At 42.3% G+C, this 19,645-nt stretch overlaps 1 protein-coding gene across 15 annotated transcripts in view; it reads left to right on the plus strand.

Annotated features, from left to right (window-relative positions):
* The first annotated feature begins 384 nt into the window (after positions 1-384).
* cacna1da (calcium channel, voltage-dependent, L type, alpha 1D subunit, a) overlaps positions 385-19,645 on the plus strand; it is a 61,925-nt gene continuing 42,664 nt past the window's right edge. For all 15 annotated transcript variants that reach the window (XM_044022950.1, XM_044022952.1, XM_044022951.1 and 12 more), the window contains exons 1-4: positions 385-535; positions 2,709-3,138; positions 4,117-4,222; positions 17,681-17,820. In XM_044022950.1, coding sequence (XP_043878885.1) covers positions 2,855-3,138; positions 4,117-4,222; positions 17,681-17,820 — 530 coding nt within the window. In that variant the 5' untranslated portion in view covers positions 385-535; positions 2,709-2,854. The remainder of the gene's footprint in view (positions 536-2,708; positions 3,139-4,116; positions 4,223-17,680; positions 17,821-19,645) is intronic.

The raw sequence follows: 19,645 nt of genomic DNA on the forward strand, positions 1-19,645 counted from the left end.
GAATCGAGATTATTTTTTGGCCAGAACAATCATGACAGGAGATCGCCCTCACAGGCTGTGTGTTCAGAGAGCAGGGGGTTCGAGTCTCAGATGGAGAGTGAGAGGGTCAGGAGGAGGAGGAGGAAGAAGCGGAGGGGAGGAGGAGGAGGGGAGGAGGTGGAGGGAGGCTGCTCTCTGATGTGCATGCGTTTCACTGTTCACTGGCGCCGTGACGATTAAGCAGGCAGCGGACAAGGATGCTCTGTTGTTCGGTGCGCACTCGCCTGTCTCCATCAGCTCTCCACGATCACCATGGAAGGAGAGCTTAATTAATGCACGCAGGGCTGTGAGTGTGCGTGCGTGCGTGCGTGCGTGTGTGTGTGTGTTTGTGTTTTTGTGTGTGTGTGTGTGTGTGTGTATAATATGTGTGTGTATGTGTGTGTATCGCCTGCTCCTGGAGCTCAATGAATCTCCGGAGCGGAGCTGCGTTTCTGCCACAGCCTGAAGCTCTGGAGCCGGAGAGGACACAGCATCTCGAGGTCTCCTGGAAAAACAGGTACAGCTCGGACCACGGCACTGAAGTTCGAGCCGCATTTATTTTTAGCCTCGCTCGTCCTCGCGCATGCAGCCGCACAGACGGCGGTGGATGGTGATGATGATGATGATGCTTTGTCATTATTATCAGCGGACATCTCGTTCTAATGGCCACTTTCCCCCCCCGACGTCTGCGTGAGGACTGTGACACCTTTGCTGACCACCTGAGGTCTGCTCGTGTGGACTCGACTGTCCACTACATGAGCCCAGAGAGTCACAGCATCAGTGGGAGAGATTTTTTTTTTCTCCCTGGCAGACTGTCATCTCTCTTTTTTTGGAGCACATCTTACCTTGGTGACGTCCAAGGAGAAATGTGAGCACGCTCTTCCACGGCTGTTTTCTAACGCAGGCACTCACGGAAGCATCTCTGTTCAGTCTCTGCATTATTATTTAGTTTCGTTAATATCGCGGATATGCGGCGCGCGGTGTCGACATCATGACAATGAAACGAATTGTTTCCAAAAGCGCAATTTCACGCGCTCGCACGTAGCCGCGGCTACACGCGGGCCACACAAAGGAGACGTGGGTTACAGCAGCTGTAACGACAGAATGACGTGCTCGCGAGCACTCACTGTCTCACTGTCATGTTGTCATAATGATGTGCGAGTCGAACATGTGCGAGTGTGTGAGCGGTGCGTCTCACTGCAGCGTGACCTTTGCCGCGTCTTCCTCCGCCTCTTCCTCGGCCTGCTCGCAGTTCAAGGACTTACAAGTGGAGCTGTGACCACAGTGATGCCTGACAGCTCTGCTGTGACTGCTTTGTTTTAAGTCATGAGCTGTGCACATCATCTGCTCTCTTTCACGTGACCTCTCTCAGGCGATTCAAGGTGGTTTAGAATATTCCACTAGAATAATATTATCTAGTTTAGTGCCTTTGCGTTGGCGCGCTCCGGCAATTCCAGATAAGTAACTAAATCCAGGCTCTTGAAGGCAACGTTTGACCCAGGTCACATTACGTGTAGTTTGAGGCACATACGGTAGGCGACACAGACCTACTGTGTGATTTCGTTGAATGGAATTAACCTGGTTGCGTGTTACGGTGAAAATAAATTACAATACATCAAAAAGCAGCGGCTTATTTACTCCATTCTTGTGGTTACATGTCCATAATCCTTCTTCTTTCCATCTGCTTTGACATGTAACGCCGTCAAAGATAGTCTTAGTGATTATTTGAATCACTGTTGGCTTCCCGTCATCTCGAACGAAGTCTGGTTTCAACAAGGCATTTTCATTCCAAACGCTACAGATGGTATACCATGCTAAGTAACTTAAATTCACCTTTCCTCCTCATTCTGACGTTTGGTTTGGACTTCAGCCGGTCACAACCATGCCTTAATGCAGTTGAGTTGCTGTCCTGAGATTAGCTGACAGGACATTTGCATTAAGGGGCTGTTGAACAGCTGTGCCTAATAAAGTGGCCAGTGAGTGTCAACGAAAAACAAGACGTAGATCGTCCTTGCCCTCGAGTCCATTTTGGAGCCTGGACACTCTTTGGGTTCACGTCTCCGTCCTCAGGATGTTTCAACCAGGTTGTCTGTATTGAATTTGGACAAAGACAAAACATTCGTGCCGCACATTTCACAATCAGGACGGGGGGGGGAAACTGAGCGTTGTGTGGAGATAACGAAGCAAAGAAAGAATAAGAGCCTGAAAGTGCTTTGAAGTGACTCTCAGCAGAGCAGGAATATTGTTAGCAGTTGACCAGAGTGGCCATAATCAGCCTGGAGGAGCCTTTAAGATGGTCCAACTCATGTAACGGGCCAATCAAGAGCAACCATGTTTGTCATTTACTGGAAGCCAGTGTGGGGCCACACAGTGGAGCAACAAGACGGTTGCTGGTGTCTCTGTGTGGAGTTCTCCGGTCTCCTCCCACAGTCCAACAACATGCAGGGGTCAGTTGGACACTGTGAGTGTGTGAGTGACTGGTGATGGTCTGGCAATCTGTCTGGGGTGTTCCCCGGCCTTTCGCCCCCCCCCCTACGTCAGCTGGGAATGGCACCAGCAGCGCGAGGAGGACAAAGCGACTGACAATGGATGAATGGACGGAAGCCAGTGTTGTGATTTGAGGACATAATGTTCTCCACGCTTCACTTTTATGTGCTAAACATACTAATACCACCTCTTCTCATCCGCAGAGGCAAAGTATGCCAGCAGCGCCAGAGTCGCTCTGCCTGGTGAACAGCCAGCTCGTCGGTCGGACTACTCTGCCCTACTCTAGCCTCCTTCTCCACCCTGGCAGATCCACGCTGCTGGATGCTTCTCACAGAGCCACTTCCACACCATGAGCGCCAACGGGCCTGCCCCAGCCCCAGCCCCCACGGCCCCAGAAGCCCCTCCTACCTCTCCTCCCGCCCCAGCCCCCGCTGCACCGCCCGCTCCTCCTGCCGCACCTGCCCCAGCGTCCACTACTATCCCAGTAGGTGCGTTGGCACAGAAGAAGCGGCAGCAGTATGCCAAAAGCAAAAAACAGGGCAGTAATGCCAACAGCAGACCACCGAGGGCTCTGTTCTGCCTCAATCTCAACAACCCCATACGCAGGGCCTGCATCAGCCTGGTGGAGTGGAAGTATCCTTTACAGTCGCTTAATGTTCTTAATGTGTTCCCTTATCTGTTCTTGTGTTCCTGGATAAACGTGATACTTGCACAAAGCATAAAAAGTGGAACTCACTGTATGACAGTCTGCTAAGATTTGTTGCTGTAACAGAGGTTTATTTTTTCTCAGCTGTTCTAAACACGATGTGACTCTGCAAATGTACATTTCACCGGCCACTGTTGTGTGTTTGCTGACAAACCAAGCGCTCACTGGGGATTTGACTTCCCGTAGCTGTACCGGGTGTCCCAATTTTGTTTTTGCAACGCTTTTGCAAATGACTCTGTGTTTATTTGTGACAGTTGTCAGACAGAAGACAATTGTGACTGTTTTCAGGCCATTAGTGGATATAACTGTCGTTGTAATTTCAATGTAGAAAGCGTGAGATACATTCATTATTGTTTCCGTGGAGGAAACTATCTCTGTTTTTTACCTTAACGTTGTGTTTTTCACTATCAGTGTCTGTTCAAACTGTAACCATCTAAGACTGTCGATCAAATCACATTTATCTGTTCAGTATGAATTGATATCAAGTCACAAACTACACAAAGTAGGAAACTCAGAGTTTAAACAGGCAGCTGCGGGGTCAGGGGTCGTAGCAGCGCGTCCTCATCGCATATATTTTTTAACGTTAATTAAATTTCGACTTTGCAGTCAAAATATAGATTAAAAATTCTCCAGTTAGGAGCAATTTTTTGTTTCTTTTGGCTTCTCTCTCTCTCTCTGGAGGTCGCCACAGGGACAATACGCATATTTGATTTGGCAGAGATTTTTATGCTGCTCACCCTTCCTAACGCATTTATAATTCATGTTTCCCTGGCTGTTTATTCATCTTGTGAATCACGGTTGTAGTGTACAACCAAACGGAGGAAAACTCCAATTTTGCTTAATTGTTCCTTCTTGCTGTGTTGCATCACCGTCTTCTGTGTCTTCCTTGACCTCCTTTCTCTCAGGCCATTTGATATCTTTATATTAATTGCTATTTTTGCCAACTGTATGGCCTTAGCTGTGTACGTACCCTTCCCTGAAGATGATTCCAACTCCACAAACCATGACCTGGTGAGTACAGAAGCTTGTCTGTGTTTTTATCACTGTGTTATTGCTCAGACACTTGTTGTAGAGTGACGGGTTGTGTAACCCTTAGAACACAGAGCATTTCAGCTGCTTTTTTCCATCACTATGTTAAAACACACAGTATATACAGAGGCTATAAGAATGTACAATATCCTTTTGTTTGCGGCACAGCTCTTTGCTGTTGGAATAATACACAACTCCTTATATGGACATCCTGGGTGTGTGTGTTTATAGGTCACATATTCAGGCTTTAAAGAATGTGTTTTCTTCGTCTTCTTACGTGTTGTTGAATCAAAGTTATGATTCATTTATGTGGCATTTTAGTTGTGATATAAAGTAGCAATAATTGTGCAGAAGCCACAAAATAAATGTGTTTTCCTTTTCTTTTTGCTCATAAAAACGAGCCAAGTGAACTTTGAACTGTGACATGTTTCCAAATTTCACAAATTCAATCCAATTTTAAACATTTTAAGTACTTTTTGCTCATGTTGTGCTGAAAAAAAAGACACTCTATATTGCACATTCTTATTACGGAAGCGTATTGCTGCCACACATACAAAAAAGTGGCGTGCTCAGTATTACGTTATAATGAGAAATGATCATTATAACGATGTTTTCTTGTTATAATGAGAATACACCTTATTTTGTTATCTTGTGATAAAAAATGAATCAGAACTTTGACTCAACAAGAACCAACACATTTTTTTAAAGCCTAAATATGGGACCTATAAACACACACCACCAGGATGTCCATATAAGGAGTTGTGTATTATTCTCAATTTACCATGGGTGCACCTATACTGCACTGTTTCATCAGTGTTATTTATTATAGGATGAATTACTTGTGGATTGTGTCACATTGTCAGTATGAAGGTATTGTCAGAGATTGCACAGTCGTGAGACGTTGCGTGGTTGCAGGCTCAGTGTGCAGCGTAGTATCTGCTGTGCGTACACGGAGAAACATCTGACAACATCCCTGTTGGTGCTTTATCTTGTCATAGTTCTCCTGTTCAGCTTTCTATTTTTAGAAACATCTCGTCATTGCACCACTCGGTGCACCTTGTGCATTTATCCCCCGTTTGATGAATTAAGGGTATTGTAGTGTTGTAAGCATTGTTCCACAGCTGAGGACGAGCGCTCTCGCCCCAAAAAGCCCCAGCAGTCACACAGAATGTGGTCCTTTACACAAGGTCAGTGTAGCCGTGGTGTTCAAAGATTCATGAGCAGCGTATGCAGAGTGTCTGCGAAACATTTGAATGTTCTTGAAAGCTTTGTCTGCGAGCCGGGGACATGTTGTCAAAGACGGGGCGGGGATGTGTCCCCGTATGCTGCACTGATGAACCCACTGTGAAAGATAAGCCACAGCTTTGGTTAACAGTGTCTGGTCCGTTGCAATTTAGGTGTACAGTCTCTCAGTCTGACCTCCTGTAGGTTGACCTCAGGGTGTTTGTTTACACAGCGGTGCTACATCAGAGGAGAGTCAGCCACCTGGGACATTACACAGTCTGATACAGTATTCTGCTGGAATGCTGTGAGCATATGGAGCAAAACTCTGGTGAGACTGAGTGCAGGGTTTCGGTTTGTCATGCAGTTACTGGTGTTTCCAGGGTTTCAAAATAACTGATCCCTACTGTGCCTATTTTTGGCACCGTTCTCCGGGGCGCCGAGCACAGCGGTCCGGCCCAGGTTCATTGACTGGTCGACAGAGAGAGTTTTTCGTGCTTCATCACAGCCTCATGCCAAGAAGAAAGACCATGGAATGCCTGACGTCTGCCATTCTTGCTTCTGGTTGACTGTGTCACATTGTTTCACACTCTGCCTGTGGCGGGAACACAATTAAAATCAGGCTGTTCCGTGGCTGACCACTTAACCGCGGCTGAGTGTTAATTGGTGTGTGTTAAACCTTCGTGCAACCCATTATTTGAGGGCTTTTGCAGGTTGAAAGGACAACCATTATGAGCTAAATGTTATTGCTTTTAAAGAGATAGTGAGGTCCGTGCACAACGTCTCTTTCGCTGGCTCGTTTTCACTAATAATTGATAACCAAAATACTGGCGTGTAATGATGATTAACAATCATTTCACCCTGTCACATTTATAACTGTGTCATGTGTCAACAATCAAATGAAATACCTATTTACCTTTAAAGTGAAGGGAATTTGCATCTTACCTCAGTATTTGCGACGCTAAGCAAAGAACCCTAAATGTAAAGATGATTTTTTTACATTTCTGTTTTCTGAGTTTAATTCAGTCTTTATTGCAGACTCACAGGAGGTCCATAGAATAATAATATATATATAATGATATATATATATATATATATATAATCTTAAACACCATTGTCATTTAAAATGTTGTCACTTTATTCTCCTCTGAACACGAGCATCAGACCTGGTGTAAGGATACACACACATTTATTTGAAATGCTCCGTTTTAAGCACTGACTTTTCAGACTCTTCAGACTCTTCTAAAGCTTTCAATCCAGGACTGATCAGCATTATTGATGAGGCGTACTCTCTTCATTAAAGAGACCGTTAAGTAGTGGCGGGAGCAGCACGAGCTGTTGTTTAGGTGCTTAGCAGCTTATTTCTAAAGATTCACGTTGTCTCTCTGCTTTTCTCAACTGCTTTAACTTTTGCTTCAAGTTAATATGCTGATTCTTGTCCAACACCACACACAGCTTAAAATTGCCTGCACAGGCCTTTGGTTTAATTCTGCACTGTCAACACTAAATCAGATACTAGAGGGTAAATAATGCAGTCTTTTGCGTTTCTGCAGAAGTTGAACAATTCAATACTTTCTTTTTTAGGGCAGGTGTGCCAGCTTGGCTTTAGCTCTCCTACAGAAAGTCACACTGTTCACACGAGGAGTGCTCGAGAACAAAATGCTGAGCGTGTGCACTCTAGTCGCCAGCAGGTAAGGCTGCTGGGCAGATTGCCATCTCACATTGCTGTTGTGCAGCCGCACAGGTGGACTGGGGACTGATATGAAACCTGAGTTGTGGGGCAGAGAGGCGTGATGTGTAAAGCGAGGATCAAATTATATCACAAGGCAGCAGAGCTATGCCGGCTTTTACTCAGTGACAAATTCAGAGGGGCAGGTGTGCAGACCTTTGTGACTTCACCAGGTCTCACACACCACATGCTTTTTCCTCTTCATTTTATATTGGCTGTATCAAACCTGTGTGCTGAGTTCTGCTCTTGTGGGCTTTTATCCATCGTTGCCTTTTACAAAATAATAGTGATCAGGATCAGTGTGTAAGTTTCCCATATGCAATCAAATGTCCTTTCTTACTTTAACCATTAGTGTTCATGTGGCATGGATCTGTGCTGCGGGGGGGGAATAATACACAGCTCCTTATATGGACATCCTGGGGGTGTGCGTTTATAGGTCACATGTTCAGGCTTTAAAAAATGCATGTGTTTTTTTCATCTTCTTATGTGTTGTTGAGTCAAAGTTAGGATTGATTTTATATTGCATTTGTAGTTGTGATATAAAGTTTATGAAATTAGACTGTTTTTCTTTTCTTTTTGTTCATAAAAATGATCCACGTGAACTTTGAACTGTGACATGTTTCCAAATTTCAGTTGGTGAAAATGAAAGCAAGTTTTCATCAGATTGCCGAGGTTGTTCTGGAAATAAGGATCTATTGCACATTCTTATACTGTACGTTGAAACATAGTGGTCTAAGGTGGAACATTTTCAAACATATATGCACTTTTGTCCTCAGTTTTTATCCATAACACATAAGAATCAACTTCACTTCTGCACATTTCCTGATATGTTTTTGCACATTTTCCACTTTCCCCTCTACATTTAGAGCGGGAATCAGCTGAAATGAGTGCAAACATGTTTGCTGAAGCTAGAATTAGTAATCTTTACACACACACACACACACGCCAATTAGTGACAGAGAATTTGACCTCTGCGTTTAACCCGTCCTTATTACACACAGTGGGCAATTGGCCATGGGCTGTGATACAGACAAGCTGACTTCTAGGTTTGGTGTAGACTGCAGACTACAATCCTGTTGATTTGCTTGTGCTTCCCTGTGTGGGTCGTGTGTAGAGACGCTGCAGAGATGCTATGAGTTAGAACAGTGTATTGATGCTGAGCAGCATGAGTCTGCCCATCTTGTTAGGAAGGATTGGTTAAATGCAGCAGGTCATTATAAATAGAAAGGAATGTCCTCCTCAGGTTGTGGTCTTGGTTTTACCAAGAGGCAAAACAGGTCAAACTCTGGAACTTGAAGCTACTTCCTCACTCCTCTCTTGCCTCTCTACGTCCTTCGTCGCTCTTCCTCTGTTTAGTCCTTTTTTTCAGCGATAGTGAGAAGTGCGTGTCCTGTTCTTGCACATGACTGTGTCTCCTTGGCACCCACCTTGTCTAGGGGACAGACAAATAGTCTGCAACCCTCCTACATTTGCTTTAAGGTCACTTCTGACTTATCTATCTGAGACTCAACACCTCGGGCACCTTCAGCTGAAGCTAGCTGAGGAAAAACAATGACCTTTTCATGGGAAATGTGATTCATGCAACACATTGTGTCAAGTGTCATGTAGTTTTTCTCCGTATCGTTGTTGTTGTTGTTGTTGTTGTGTAATGTCTATCTATCTATCTATCTATCTATCTGTCTATCTGTCTATCTATCTATCTATCTATCTATCTATCTATCTATCTATCTATCTATCTATCTATCTATCTATCTATCTATCTATCTATCTATCTATCTGTCTATCTATCTATCTATCTATCTCTCTCTATCTATCTGTCTATCTATCTATATCTATCTGTCTATCTATCTATCTATCTATCTATCTAGCTAACTGTCTGTCTATCTATCTATCTATCTATCTATCTATCTACAGTATCTTGCTAGTAAGTGTGCTAGTTAGCATGCCAGTTAGCTTGCAAGCTAGAATCTATCTATCTATCTATCTATCTATCTATCTATCTATCTATCTATCTATCTATCTAGCTAACTGTCTGTCTCTATCTATCTATCTATCTAGCTAACTGTCTGTCTCTCTATCTATCTATCCATCTATCTATCTATCTATCTATCTATCTATCTATCTATCTATCTATCTATCTATCTATATTAGCTAGCTAGCTAATTGTCTGTCTATCTATCTATCTATCTAGCTAACTGTCTGTCTCTCTATCTATCTATCTAGCTAACTGTCTGTCTCTCTATCTATCTATCTATCTATCTTGCTAGTAAGTGTGCTAGTTAGCTTGCAAGCTAGAATCTATCTATCTATCTATATATCTATCTATATATCTATCTGTACTACAGTATTTAATATCTGTGTTTAAGATAATAATGTGGTCATTATTAACTGTCCTAATTTGAAATGTGCAAGTGAAGCTTGTCTCGTATCATCTATCTATCGTCCAGTAATATTTTCACTGATATGACAAAGCTTTGTAGAACTATGTAACAATATTTAAATGACTTTATAATGAAATTAGGCCATGAAATGCTTGTCAGAGGACACATTTCATCCTTAAATGTAATGTTTAGTACTCCTCTGGGTTCACGTGATGTACAGTACAGTTAGCACAGTTGGCATCGCGGTGAACGGCACCGTCTGTTGAGCAGCAGTTTCCTGAGAGACGTAGCCGTCATCCAGAGGCCACACTGTGGCAAGGTGTGTTCCAAATGTAAGAGTTCCCAAAAATATCATGGTATCACGGTATTGCAGTTACAGCTCAGGACATGTTGCCTTCGTTAACCAGTAACACTGGTTTGAAAACACAGCTGAATGACTGCTGGCATCAACCCAGAGAGGAACTGGTCATGTTTTTCAGTGCTGCACAAAAATCTTAGTTAATCTTGTTTTTGACAAGTCAGTAAAAAAAAAAAAAACAGCCACACAATGTAGGATTTCAACCTTCAAATGTTGTCTTTTGATGGTACATGAACTTTACAGCAGGGTTTTTCATCTGTGTCTAGTTCTTCCATCAGTGATTCAAACATACACTGAGCAATAGGTTATATAAACTACGTATACTAAAGCAATACTGTTCTTTTGTCATTTATTTTGGGGATTAGGTTTCATTTTAATATATTCATTGAATCATATTTTTGTAAAATGCTATAACATACATCCATATGTTATATCCATACACCCATACATACCAACTGTAGAGGAAATCCTATTTTGTGTTACTATAAATACAGTATGACAGGAAGTGTAAGTTTCCTCCCCACAGTCCAAAGACATGCAGATTTGGGGATCAGGCAAATTGGTAACTCTATGATGGGTTAGGGTGATGGACTGGTGACCTGTCCAGGGTGTGACCCCGCCTTTCACCCTATGTCAGCAGCGCCCTCCACAACCCTCATGTGGAGGATAAAGAGGTAGAAGATGAGTGAGTGAGGACATTTGAATGGTTTTGATACCTTGACTTTTTAATACCAAGTTATATCTTGTGCCATCTACTACCAAAGGACAATCTGTATCTTTGGTGCTGGAAACTAAAATTCCAAACTTTGTAACTACTTTAACAACAACAACAACAACAACACACAGTAACTATTGATTTTCCATCTGTATTTGCATCAAAATTAGGTTTCTCTTTGAGGACATTGCTCTGTTGCCACTGGTTCGCCCTTAATCACAGAGCGGGGTATGGGGGAGGGCGTGTGCTCCCCCAAAAATCAATAAACATTTTATTTGTCTTAGACACTTTTAGTGGTGATTGTCAGTGAATTATTGATTATTTAAATTAAAACACAGAGCAGCTTGTTGATGTTTATTTCCGTAGCTGCGTACCACGGTTTATGTTCAGTCATTACAACGGTACTGAAGAACTGTAATGAATAGTAAAATAAAGATGACATGGTGTCTTCTGAGGCCACACGGGTGGTGTAGTGGTTAGCACTCTTGCCTTTTGCAGCAAGAAGGCCCCGGGTTTGTGACCTGGTTAGAACAAGGGCCTCTCTGTATGGAGTGTGTGTGCGGGGTTTTCTCCAGTTTTGTCCCACAGTCCAAAAATGTGCATTATAGGGATTAAGTAAATTGACCGTGAGAGTGCATGGCTGTTTGTTTGTCTCTATATGTGGCTCTGTGATGGACTGGCGAACTGTCAAGGGTGTACCCCGCCTTTCGCCCGGTGTCAGCTGAGATTGGCACAGTGTCGACAGTCATGCGGAGGATAAAGCGGTCGAAGATGGATGGATGCTGTCGTCTGCTGCACAGCCTGGTGCATGAGAATAAATTCTGTTTTCCTTATGTTTTGATCTTTAGACGATGAGTGCAGTGTGTGTGTGTCAGCGCTTTCGATACGAGATTGTGTTGCAGAAGAGTATGAACGTGCACTTGGTTGTGTGTGTTAGTGTGTGTGTGTGTGTGTGTCTGTGTGTGTCTGTGTGTGTAATGGCTGGCACAAGCAGCGACGTCTGGACTGTGGACTCCCATAGTGATGATGGTAGAAGTATGTGTTTAGTCACTTAATGTAACTGCTCATTTGTGGCTCACACTAGCGCGGTCCTTGCATGTTATCTTCAATGTGTATTTCCATGTGTGTGCGTGTGTGCGTGTGTGTGTGTGTGAGAGAGGGAGTAAAGACAGAGTCAGAGCTATGTTAGCTTTGTGTGGGTAGTGTACAGTGTGTGGAAGTGCATCCATGTTACCAGCAGAGCATGCGTCAAACAGAGCAGCTTAAAGGTAAATAGACCACTTAGGATTTAAGTTACATTTTTAAATAAGATTCTTATGACTGGGACTGCAATAGACACCGACAACAACTTGGTAACAGCAATTGAAATAGAAACTTGTTTTGGTTATTACTACATTTTGTACAGTTTTTTTAAGGTTTTTTAAAATATGTATATATATATAAGACATATTTGTCTTATGCCATGTGCTGTGTCAGTGTGTGTGTGTGTGTGCTGCCGAAACACAAAGGCCTAATAAATGGACCAGAACAAGAGCTGCGTCAGCATGGTTTGTCACGGTGTTTATTAGTGTGGGGGCTTTAGTTATTGCCGGTATTGTTTCTGCTTTTTCATTTAAAAGTGTGAAAAGCCAGTATAAATGTCTTCCTCTAGGTCAGTTACTTAAACTACTTTATGGGCTCAGTTTCTCCTTATTTTGCTTTTTTTTTTTTGGCCTTGACTGGGTGAAATAAATCCCACTTTGTGAAAAATCATGTGCTCATTTGCTCTCTGACTGCTGCGTCAAAGTGAATCATAGTGGGCAGAGTTATTGTAAGTTAATCAATGTCAGCAGAGACAGCGCTGCCAGTCCTCGCTGTTCCTGAACAAACTTGTGCTGCTTGTGTTTGTAAAAGTACAGAGGCTTGTTACTTTTGTTGTTTCAGAATGAGACTTAGCCAGATTTGCAGAAAATGCGTGTTTATTTTAAGAAAGAGAATATTGTATCCAACTTCTCTTGCTGCCGTTTCTTCCAGGAGAACACTGAGTCATGAATTTGTGAATGTGCTTATTGCTATGTGGTTTTTTGCTGTTGGTGTCTTGTAAGCTCTAAGCTGGACACTAGTCACTGCATGACAAATCACAAAATAATGGCTTTGAGAACTTCATTCTGGTCTAATGATTACATTTTTGGCTCTACTGTGTGTCTAAATGTTAAATAAGTAAATCTTTATCTCAGGTGAAAACAAACGTAGATCTAGTCATGCTATTTGTTGATCCAGGGGGAAATCTGTTTAGTGTTAAGTATTGAAATTATACATATTGTGATCAAAAATCAGCTTAAAGCTTATTTTAACCATAGAAGGGCCAGAACATGTCCTGTGAGTAAGTGCTTTTACCCATTTTTCCCAGAATAACTTTCAATATCTGGCATTTATTTACAATTAAATGCATGTCAAAATTTTGTATTAACAATTTAAAATGAAGAAAAACTAAAAGTTTTATTTTGAAAAAAACACTGTAGTTGTACATGTGCATGTTAAATTAGAAAATTGAACAGTATAAAACAATTAAATTAACATTGTTTGAGTGTTTGTCTCAATGTGCAAAAACAGGCCAAAAAATGGAAATATGTAAAGGTGTTTTTCTGCTGATTTGTCTGCAACAGCGCGAGTGAAATTACCGCAATAACCACGCCTTGGCACGAAATGCAACTTCACAGCTTTCAGAAACCATTGGAACTTTTCCCATTGCACAAACCGTTGCTTAATTACAATAATACAAAATGCACTTGTGCAAACGTGTCACCTGCGATGCACTCGATGTTAAAGGGTTAACTTCTACCTCTCTCTAGTCAAAGTGCATTCAAACATTCATTGGCTATTTTAGACGTGGACTAAAATAGTCTGTCTAATCAGCACAAAGCTCATTGACTCCTCCCCCCCTTATTAAATACCAGAGCTGTTCTGTCTGTCTGTTCTCTCAGCAGCATCATTACACCTCATTAGAAGGCTGTGACTCAGTGTCAGATTTTACTACGAGACCACGCCCCCGCACTGCTCCATTCTCTGCCTCCCTCACTCGGGTCTCAGCCCACTTCCTGGTATTTTTCAGTGGGCGGAGTCAGCTGCAGCTGTTTAAACCCAGTGATGCATAGGCAACAACATTCATAGTCTTTGTTTGCGGAGACATTTGTGGGTGTGACCTGAACGTGTGGTGTGGGGACATCCACATGATCTCCCACCTCCACCTTTAATGTACACATTGTACTGAAGATACAGCAGACCATGTCGAAGGATGCGAACATTTAAAGCCCATGCATAACGCACACTTAAACAGCCATCCCAGTGTATACTGCTCACTGCAGCACACTTATTTACTGTGCAAACCTGCAAGAGTAGGCGGTGAAGAAGCACTAAATACTCGCGCACCCCCTCAACCCCCCCCAGCTTTGGCGATCTGGCACTGACTGATCTATACAGACAGGGGAAGGAATGAACATTAGCGAGAGATGGAATATAAGATGGGGGAGGGAGGTCTGGCAGCGAGGGATGTGGGCAGTTCTACAGAATACCTGCATGCTCGCTGTGTGCAGAATCACATCCATAATGGCATTATTGCATTTCTGGTGACATCGGCTGCAGAGTTCTGATCAGCTTCCAGTCACGTGGTTGTTGCCGTTGTATGCACTCACACACTGAATTTGACTGTTTACTCTGCGGCATATGGCAACATTTGACGTTGTTGTTATTGCTTATAGTTTGTTGTGGTTGCACCGCCAGCAACCGTTCTGCCCGGTCGCTCACAGATATCAAACATGCATGACGTCAGCGTGACTCATGTGACCGGACTCACCGCCACACGTTCAGAACAGCTAGTTTAATACATGCATTATGTAGTGACTCAGATGGAACAGCAGACTGATCGTGTGTGTTTATGTGAGAAAAAACTAATGAATAGTTTTTGGACTTTATTGCCACCTATTGTCACGCAGTTATTGACTGTAAATTTATTAACGTAAAAATAAATAGCACACTACTTCTTATACGCCACTGAATGTAATTTACTGCCCAGTGTTTAACACGTAACAGATTCAGCATCTCAAAGATGATGGTGGATCAGACTCTCTCTAGTGTTTTGTGTAATTTGTATTCACCCGTCCATGTTGTTGTCTGGTGTTGTGGTCGGTTTATGAATAAACTGAACCTATTGAATCCTTGTGTCCTCCATTCTGTAACTTCTGTTTCAGAGAACTGGGGTTCATTCCCTAACCTAAAGTTCTCTTTCACCTCACTCGTGTTTCAGAGAACTGGTGATAATTTGCTGCTGTAACTGTTCCACGCTTCCACTATCCCGACTCCCTCTCTAACAGAAGCCCTCAAAATGTGTGATTAAAGAGGTTCTTTTCTGGGTTTTGTAGGTTGTTGTGTTCAGTGGCAACACTCACATGTGTGCGTACTTTCATGTGCTGTCTGATTGGCTCCATTTATCCCCCTTGACCCTCCAAGGATCAACAGTATGTCGTAGATGCACACAGGGGATTTGTGTCATCTGCAGGGTGATGCACCTTTGACCATGACCATCGACTCTGTGGGAAAGGAAGAACACTCTTTTTGGCTGTGAGAGCTGAGGAGGGTTCTTGCATAAGGCCATGTGTCGTCCCGTTCTGCCACTGTGGCTTGTTTGTGTTTTTGTGTGCATTTCTTGGTCAGAACAAAGTCTTTCTGCATGGTTTGCATGTTCTCCACGTGTGTACTTGGGTTTCCTCCCAGAGTCCAAAGACATGCAGATTTGGGGATTAGGTAAATTGGACACTCTAAATTGACTGTAAGTGTGAGAGAGAATGGTTGTTTGTCTCTATGTGTCCCTGCGACGGACTGGCGAACTGTCGCCCTGTGATTGGCACAGCACCTCCCACCACCCTCATGTGGAGGATGAAGCGGTAGATGATGGATGGATGGATGAGGGTCACTGGTGCCGACTCCAGCTGAAGATGGGGTGCACCCTGGACAGGTCACCAGTCCATCGTAGGGCCATCATATTATAGTGGTTAGCACCGTTGCCTCACAGCAAGAAGGTGTTGGGTTTGATTCCCGTTCTGGGAGCTTTACATGTGCACGTTCTCCCCGTGTCTGCGTGGGTTTCCTCTAGGCTCTCCGGTTTTATCCCGCCATCCGAACGATGAGCTTAGTCGCAGCGGTTTTCATCAACTGTCCATTTGACCTCGCAATTTCGGTTATAAAATGAGAATAAAGTTCCTTTCCTTAGAGAAGAACAACCGTTCACTCCCACCCACAACACATACCGCTATTTGTGTGTGTCTGTGTGTGTGTGCGTGGCTGCTAATGTCTCATAGAATACGTACAACAGATGCTCAGTAATGAAGTGAACATATTAAGTGCCTGTTATAGTATAATGAGAAAAGAGAACATACTACATCACGTCTTTTAGCAGCACAAATAAATGAAGATGAGTCAGAGATATTTATGGTCATCCCCAAAGGCCTCTGTCCTCACTGTCTTTATCTCTCTGTTGCTCTCTTTCCACTTCTGCTCACACTTCAGTGTGCTGATGAATGAATAAATGTGTTTATCATTAGCTATTATCTTTTATATGCTTTCATGAACCGGGAAGTTGCAATGTGCATAAATTTACTGTAGTTAATTGGAAAGCTAAGGGTTGTTTACTGAATATTTGAGTTTATTGGTTTGTTAAAGCACCGACCCAGCCTTTATTTACCCGATCACGACACTACATCAGCAGTTGACTGTCATTTATTGGTCTGTAACTGCTGCTGAAATGGTTCACATTTCTCTGTGTGACTTTCCATCCAATCTCTCTGTCTCCTCTTGTCCCCGTGGCCCGGGCTTGCTCCGTCATAGAGGCAGCGGCCGTAAGCTTAACTCAACCTTTTTACTTCAGTAACAAAGAGGGCCGTGTCTCTCATTGTGGGATAAGTGCTTCTCACAATCTGCAGTAAATGGTTGGAAAAACAAGCCCCGCAGCCTTCAGTGCACTTTCACTGCCTTTGTGGTGTCCACAGAGAACACGGTGCGGATGATTAGGAGGTTATTATGTATATAACAGGGTAGTATTGTGGATGCATTTGTCTCTATTGTATACACAATAAGCCTTCCATGTGACATGTTATCCTGGCATTCACATTCAGCAGGGTTACAGACGATAATATAACAAATACAACTTTAAAAAAATGACAGGGTATCATAATATTCATCCAAAAGAAAAAGAAAAAGAAAAAAACATCCAAATATCGATATAAATATCTCGTGAAAGTTACAGCATTCGGTGCAAAAGTGTGATTCACTTAAAACATCTACAGCCAGATTATTCATAGTTAATTAAAAACTGTAAGAGTTCAACGCAGCCATTTTGTTCAAAGTGTCATTTTTTTATGTCTGCCTCACTCTGATACACATATTTGCAGTCGCCCAGTGTCAGCGCTGTTTGTTAATGTCGTCTTCTGCCTGTTCTTCTTCCACAAAGGCCCCGTGTTAAGTTGCAAAGGTTACTGACTGACACGTTTTACCCTTTCTCACACAGTCTAAATGAATATTGAAGGTTTTTTGTGTTAGTTTTGGATCACAGACACAGAGTAGAGGTGAGTAGCATGTCAGCGGTCAGATGTTACAGTTTAAGCACTTTATTTTGTGTGGTAAAATGTGATCAGTGTGACTTTGTTAGCTCTGTTTCTCTGTGGTCTTTGTTGAATGTGTCAGGAAAGAGAAGGGTGAGATTACAGTGTCTCAAACAACAATAATAAAAACAATCACAGTGGAGGAAGTGGTCTTCATACTGCTCTATAGAGAACTTATTCTGTTAATATGGTAAATTATACTAGAACACTGAGTGCAAATTCACGTTCTCTTTCCTCTATTTATCAGAAATACTGGATTCAAATGGTTGGAAGACATTTTTGTATCCTTTGTCTATGTGTAGCCCTGTATACTGTGTGTCCATGATGTGTCTTTATAATAGCATCATTTCTTTTTTTCCTGTTAACAATGTGCTGCTCTCTCTGCTCCGTCTGTGTGTCCACAGGAAACAGTCGAGTATGCCTTCCTCATCATTTTCACTATTGAGACCTTTCTGAAAATTATTGCCTATGGTCTGGTGATGCACCAGAACGCATACGTGAGAAACGGTTGGAACATGCTGGATTTCGTCATTGTCGTCATAGGGTAAGTGCTATGTGTCGCGTACTTAAATGAATTTAAATGAAAACAAAGGCAGCGTGTGATGTCAGATGTGTCTTTTGTCGCAGACCAGTTCATGACATGCACAGTTTATCGTGTTTCTGGGAGACAGAGTTGCTTTTGGAGTGAAAGTTGCTTAAACCTCTGCCTTAAAGTGGCCAAGTGCTCACAGAGAACCCTCATACACCCACAGTATATGACCCAGAAAAGACAGAGAGAATAAATCAGAGCTTTACCACTACTGGAGTGAGTCACCATCTCTCCATACTTCATCTCCAACACTCCCTCCCATCTTTCTCACTCACACACTCTTGTCCTGCTCTGCTGAGTCTCTGCAGCTCTTTCTTATTCCATGTTGATCTCTCATATGATCATCTATCTATCATCTATCTATCATCTATCTATCTATCTATCTATCTATCTATCTATCTATCTATCTATCTATCTATCTGTCTATCTGTCTATCTATCTGTCTATCTATCTATCTATCTATCTATCTATATATCATCTATCTATCTATCTATCTATCTATCTATCTATCTATCTATCATCATCTATCTCATCTATCTATCTATCTATCTATCTATCTATCTATCTATCTATCTATCTATCTATCTATCTATCTATCTCATCTATCTATCTATCTATCATCTATCTATCTATCTATCTATCATCTCATCTATCTATCTATCATCTATCTATCTATCTATCTATCTATCTATCTATCTATCTACCTATCATCATCTATCTCTATGTCTATCTATCTATCTATCTATCATCTCATCTCATCTATCTATATCATCTATCTCTCATCTATCTATCATCTATCTATCTCATCTCTCATCTCATCTATATCTATCATCATCTATCTATCTATCTATCTATCTCATCATCTATCTCATCTCATCTATCATCTATCTATCTATCTCTATCATCTATCTATCTATCTATCTATCTATATCATCATCTATCTATCTGTCTGTCTGTCTGTCTGTCTGTCTGTCTATCTATCTGTCTATCTATCTATCTATCTATCTATCTATCTATCCATCTAATCTGTCTATCCATGCATCTCCATCCATCCATCCTATAATGCACACAGTCCAGTGAATAGCTGGGTCAGATCTCTGTCCGTACGCTGCATGCAAGCTTGATCTAACGTCAGATGCTGCTCGTGCTGTGAAGAGTGACTGTTAAATGTATAAAAAACAAAAGAAAAGAAAAGAAAAGAAAAGAAAAGAAAAAGCCAGTATCTGTCAAAGGTCAGTCTGTTTGACAAAAGGATTCAATAAAAGTCGTGCTTTATTGTATTCAGTGACTGAAACAGATCTTGTGATGGTTCAACGGAGGTTAGAAAAGGACATTTAGTGCAAGATTCGTCTGTGCTTCGTGAAAAATAGAAATGCAAAGTATAAATAGTGAAGGTAAAGTTGTTGTTCTTGGTTTATCTGATGGAAAATGCAGAACTTTCTTACTGTGAATACAACACGTGTTACATGTTATCGCGTAGAAAGGGGTGTTTTAAATTTTGAGCCTTATATGAAGTGGAGTGGCCTCCTGCATGGAGTTTGCATGCAGGCTTTCTCCAGGTTCTCCGGTTTCCTCCCACAGTCCAGACACATGCAGATTTGGGGATTTGGTACGATTGGTCACTCTAAACTGACCGTAGGTGTGAGTGTGAGAGTGGATGGTTGTTTGTCTCTCTGTGTCCCTGTGATGGACTGGCGATCTGTCCAGGATGTGACTCCGCCTCTCGCTCTATGTCAGTTGAGACTGGTACAGCACGCTCTGCGAACGATAAAGCAGTAGA

Source organism: Solea senegalensis, linkage group LG4 (genome assembly GCF_019176455.1).
Source record: "Solea senegalensis isolate Sse05_10M linkage group LG4, IFAPA_SoseM_1, whole genome shotgun sequence".
NCBI lineage: Eukaryota > Metazoa > Chordata > Actinopteri > Pleuronectiformes > Soleidae > Solea > Solea senegalensis.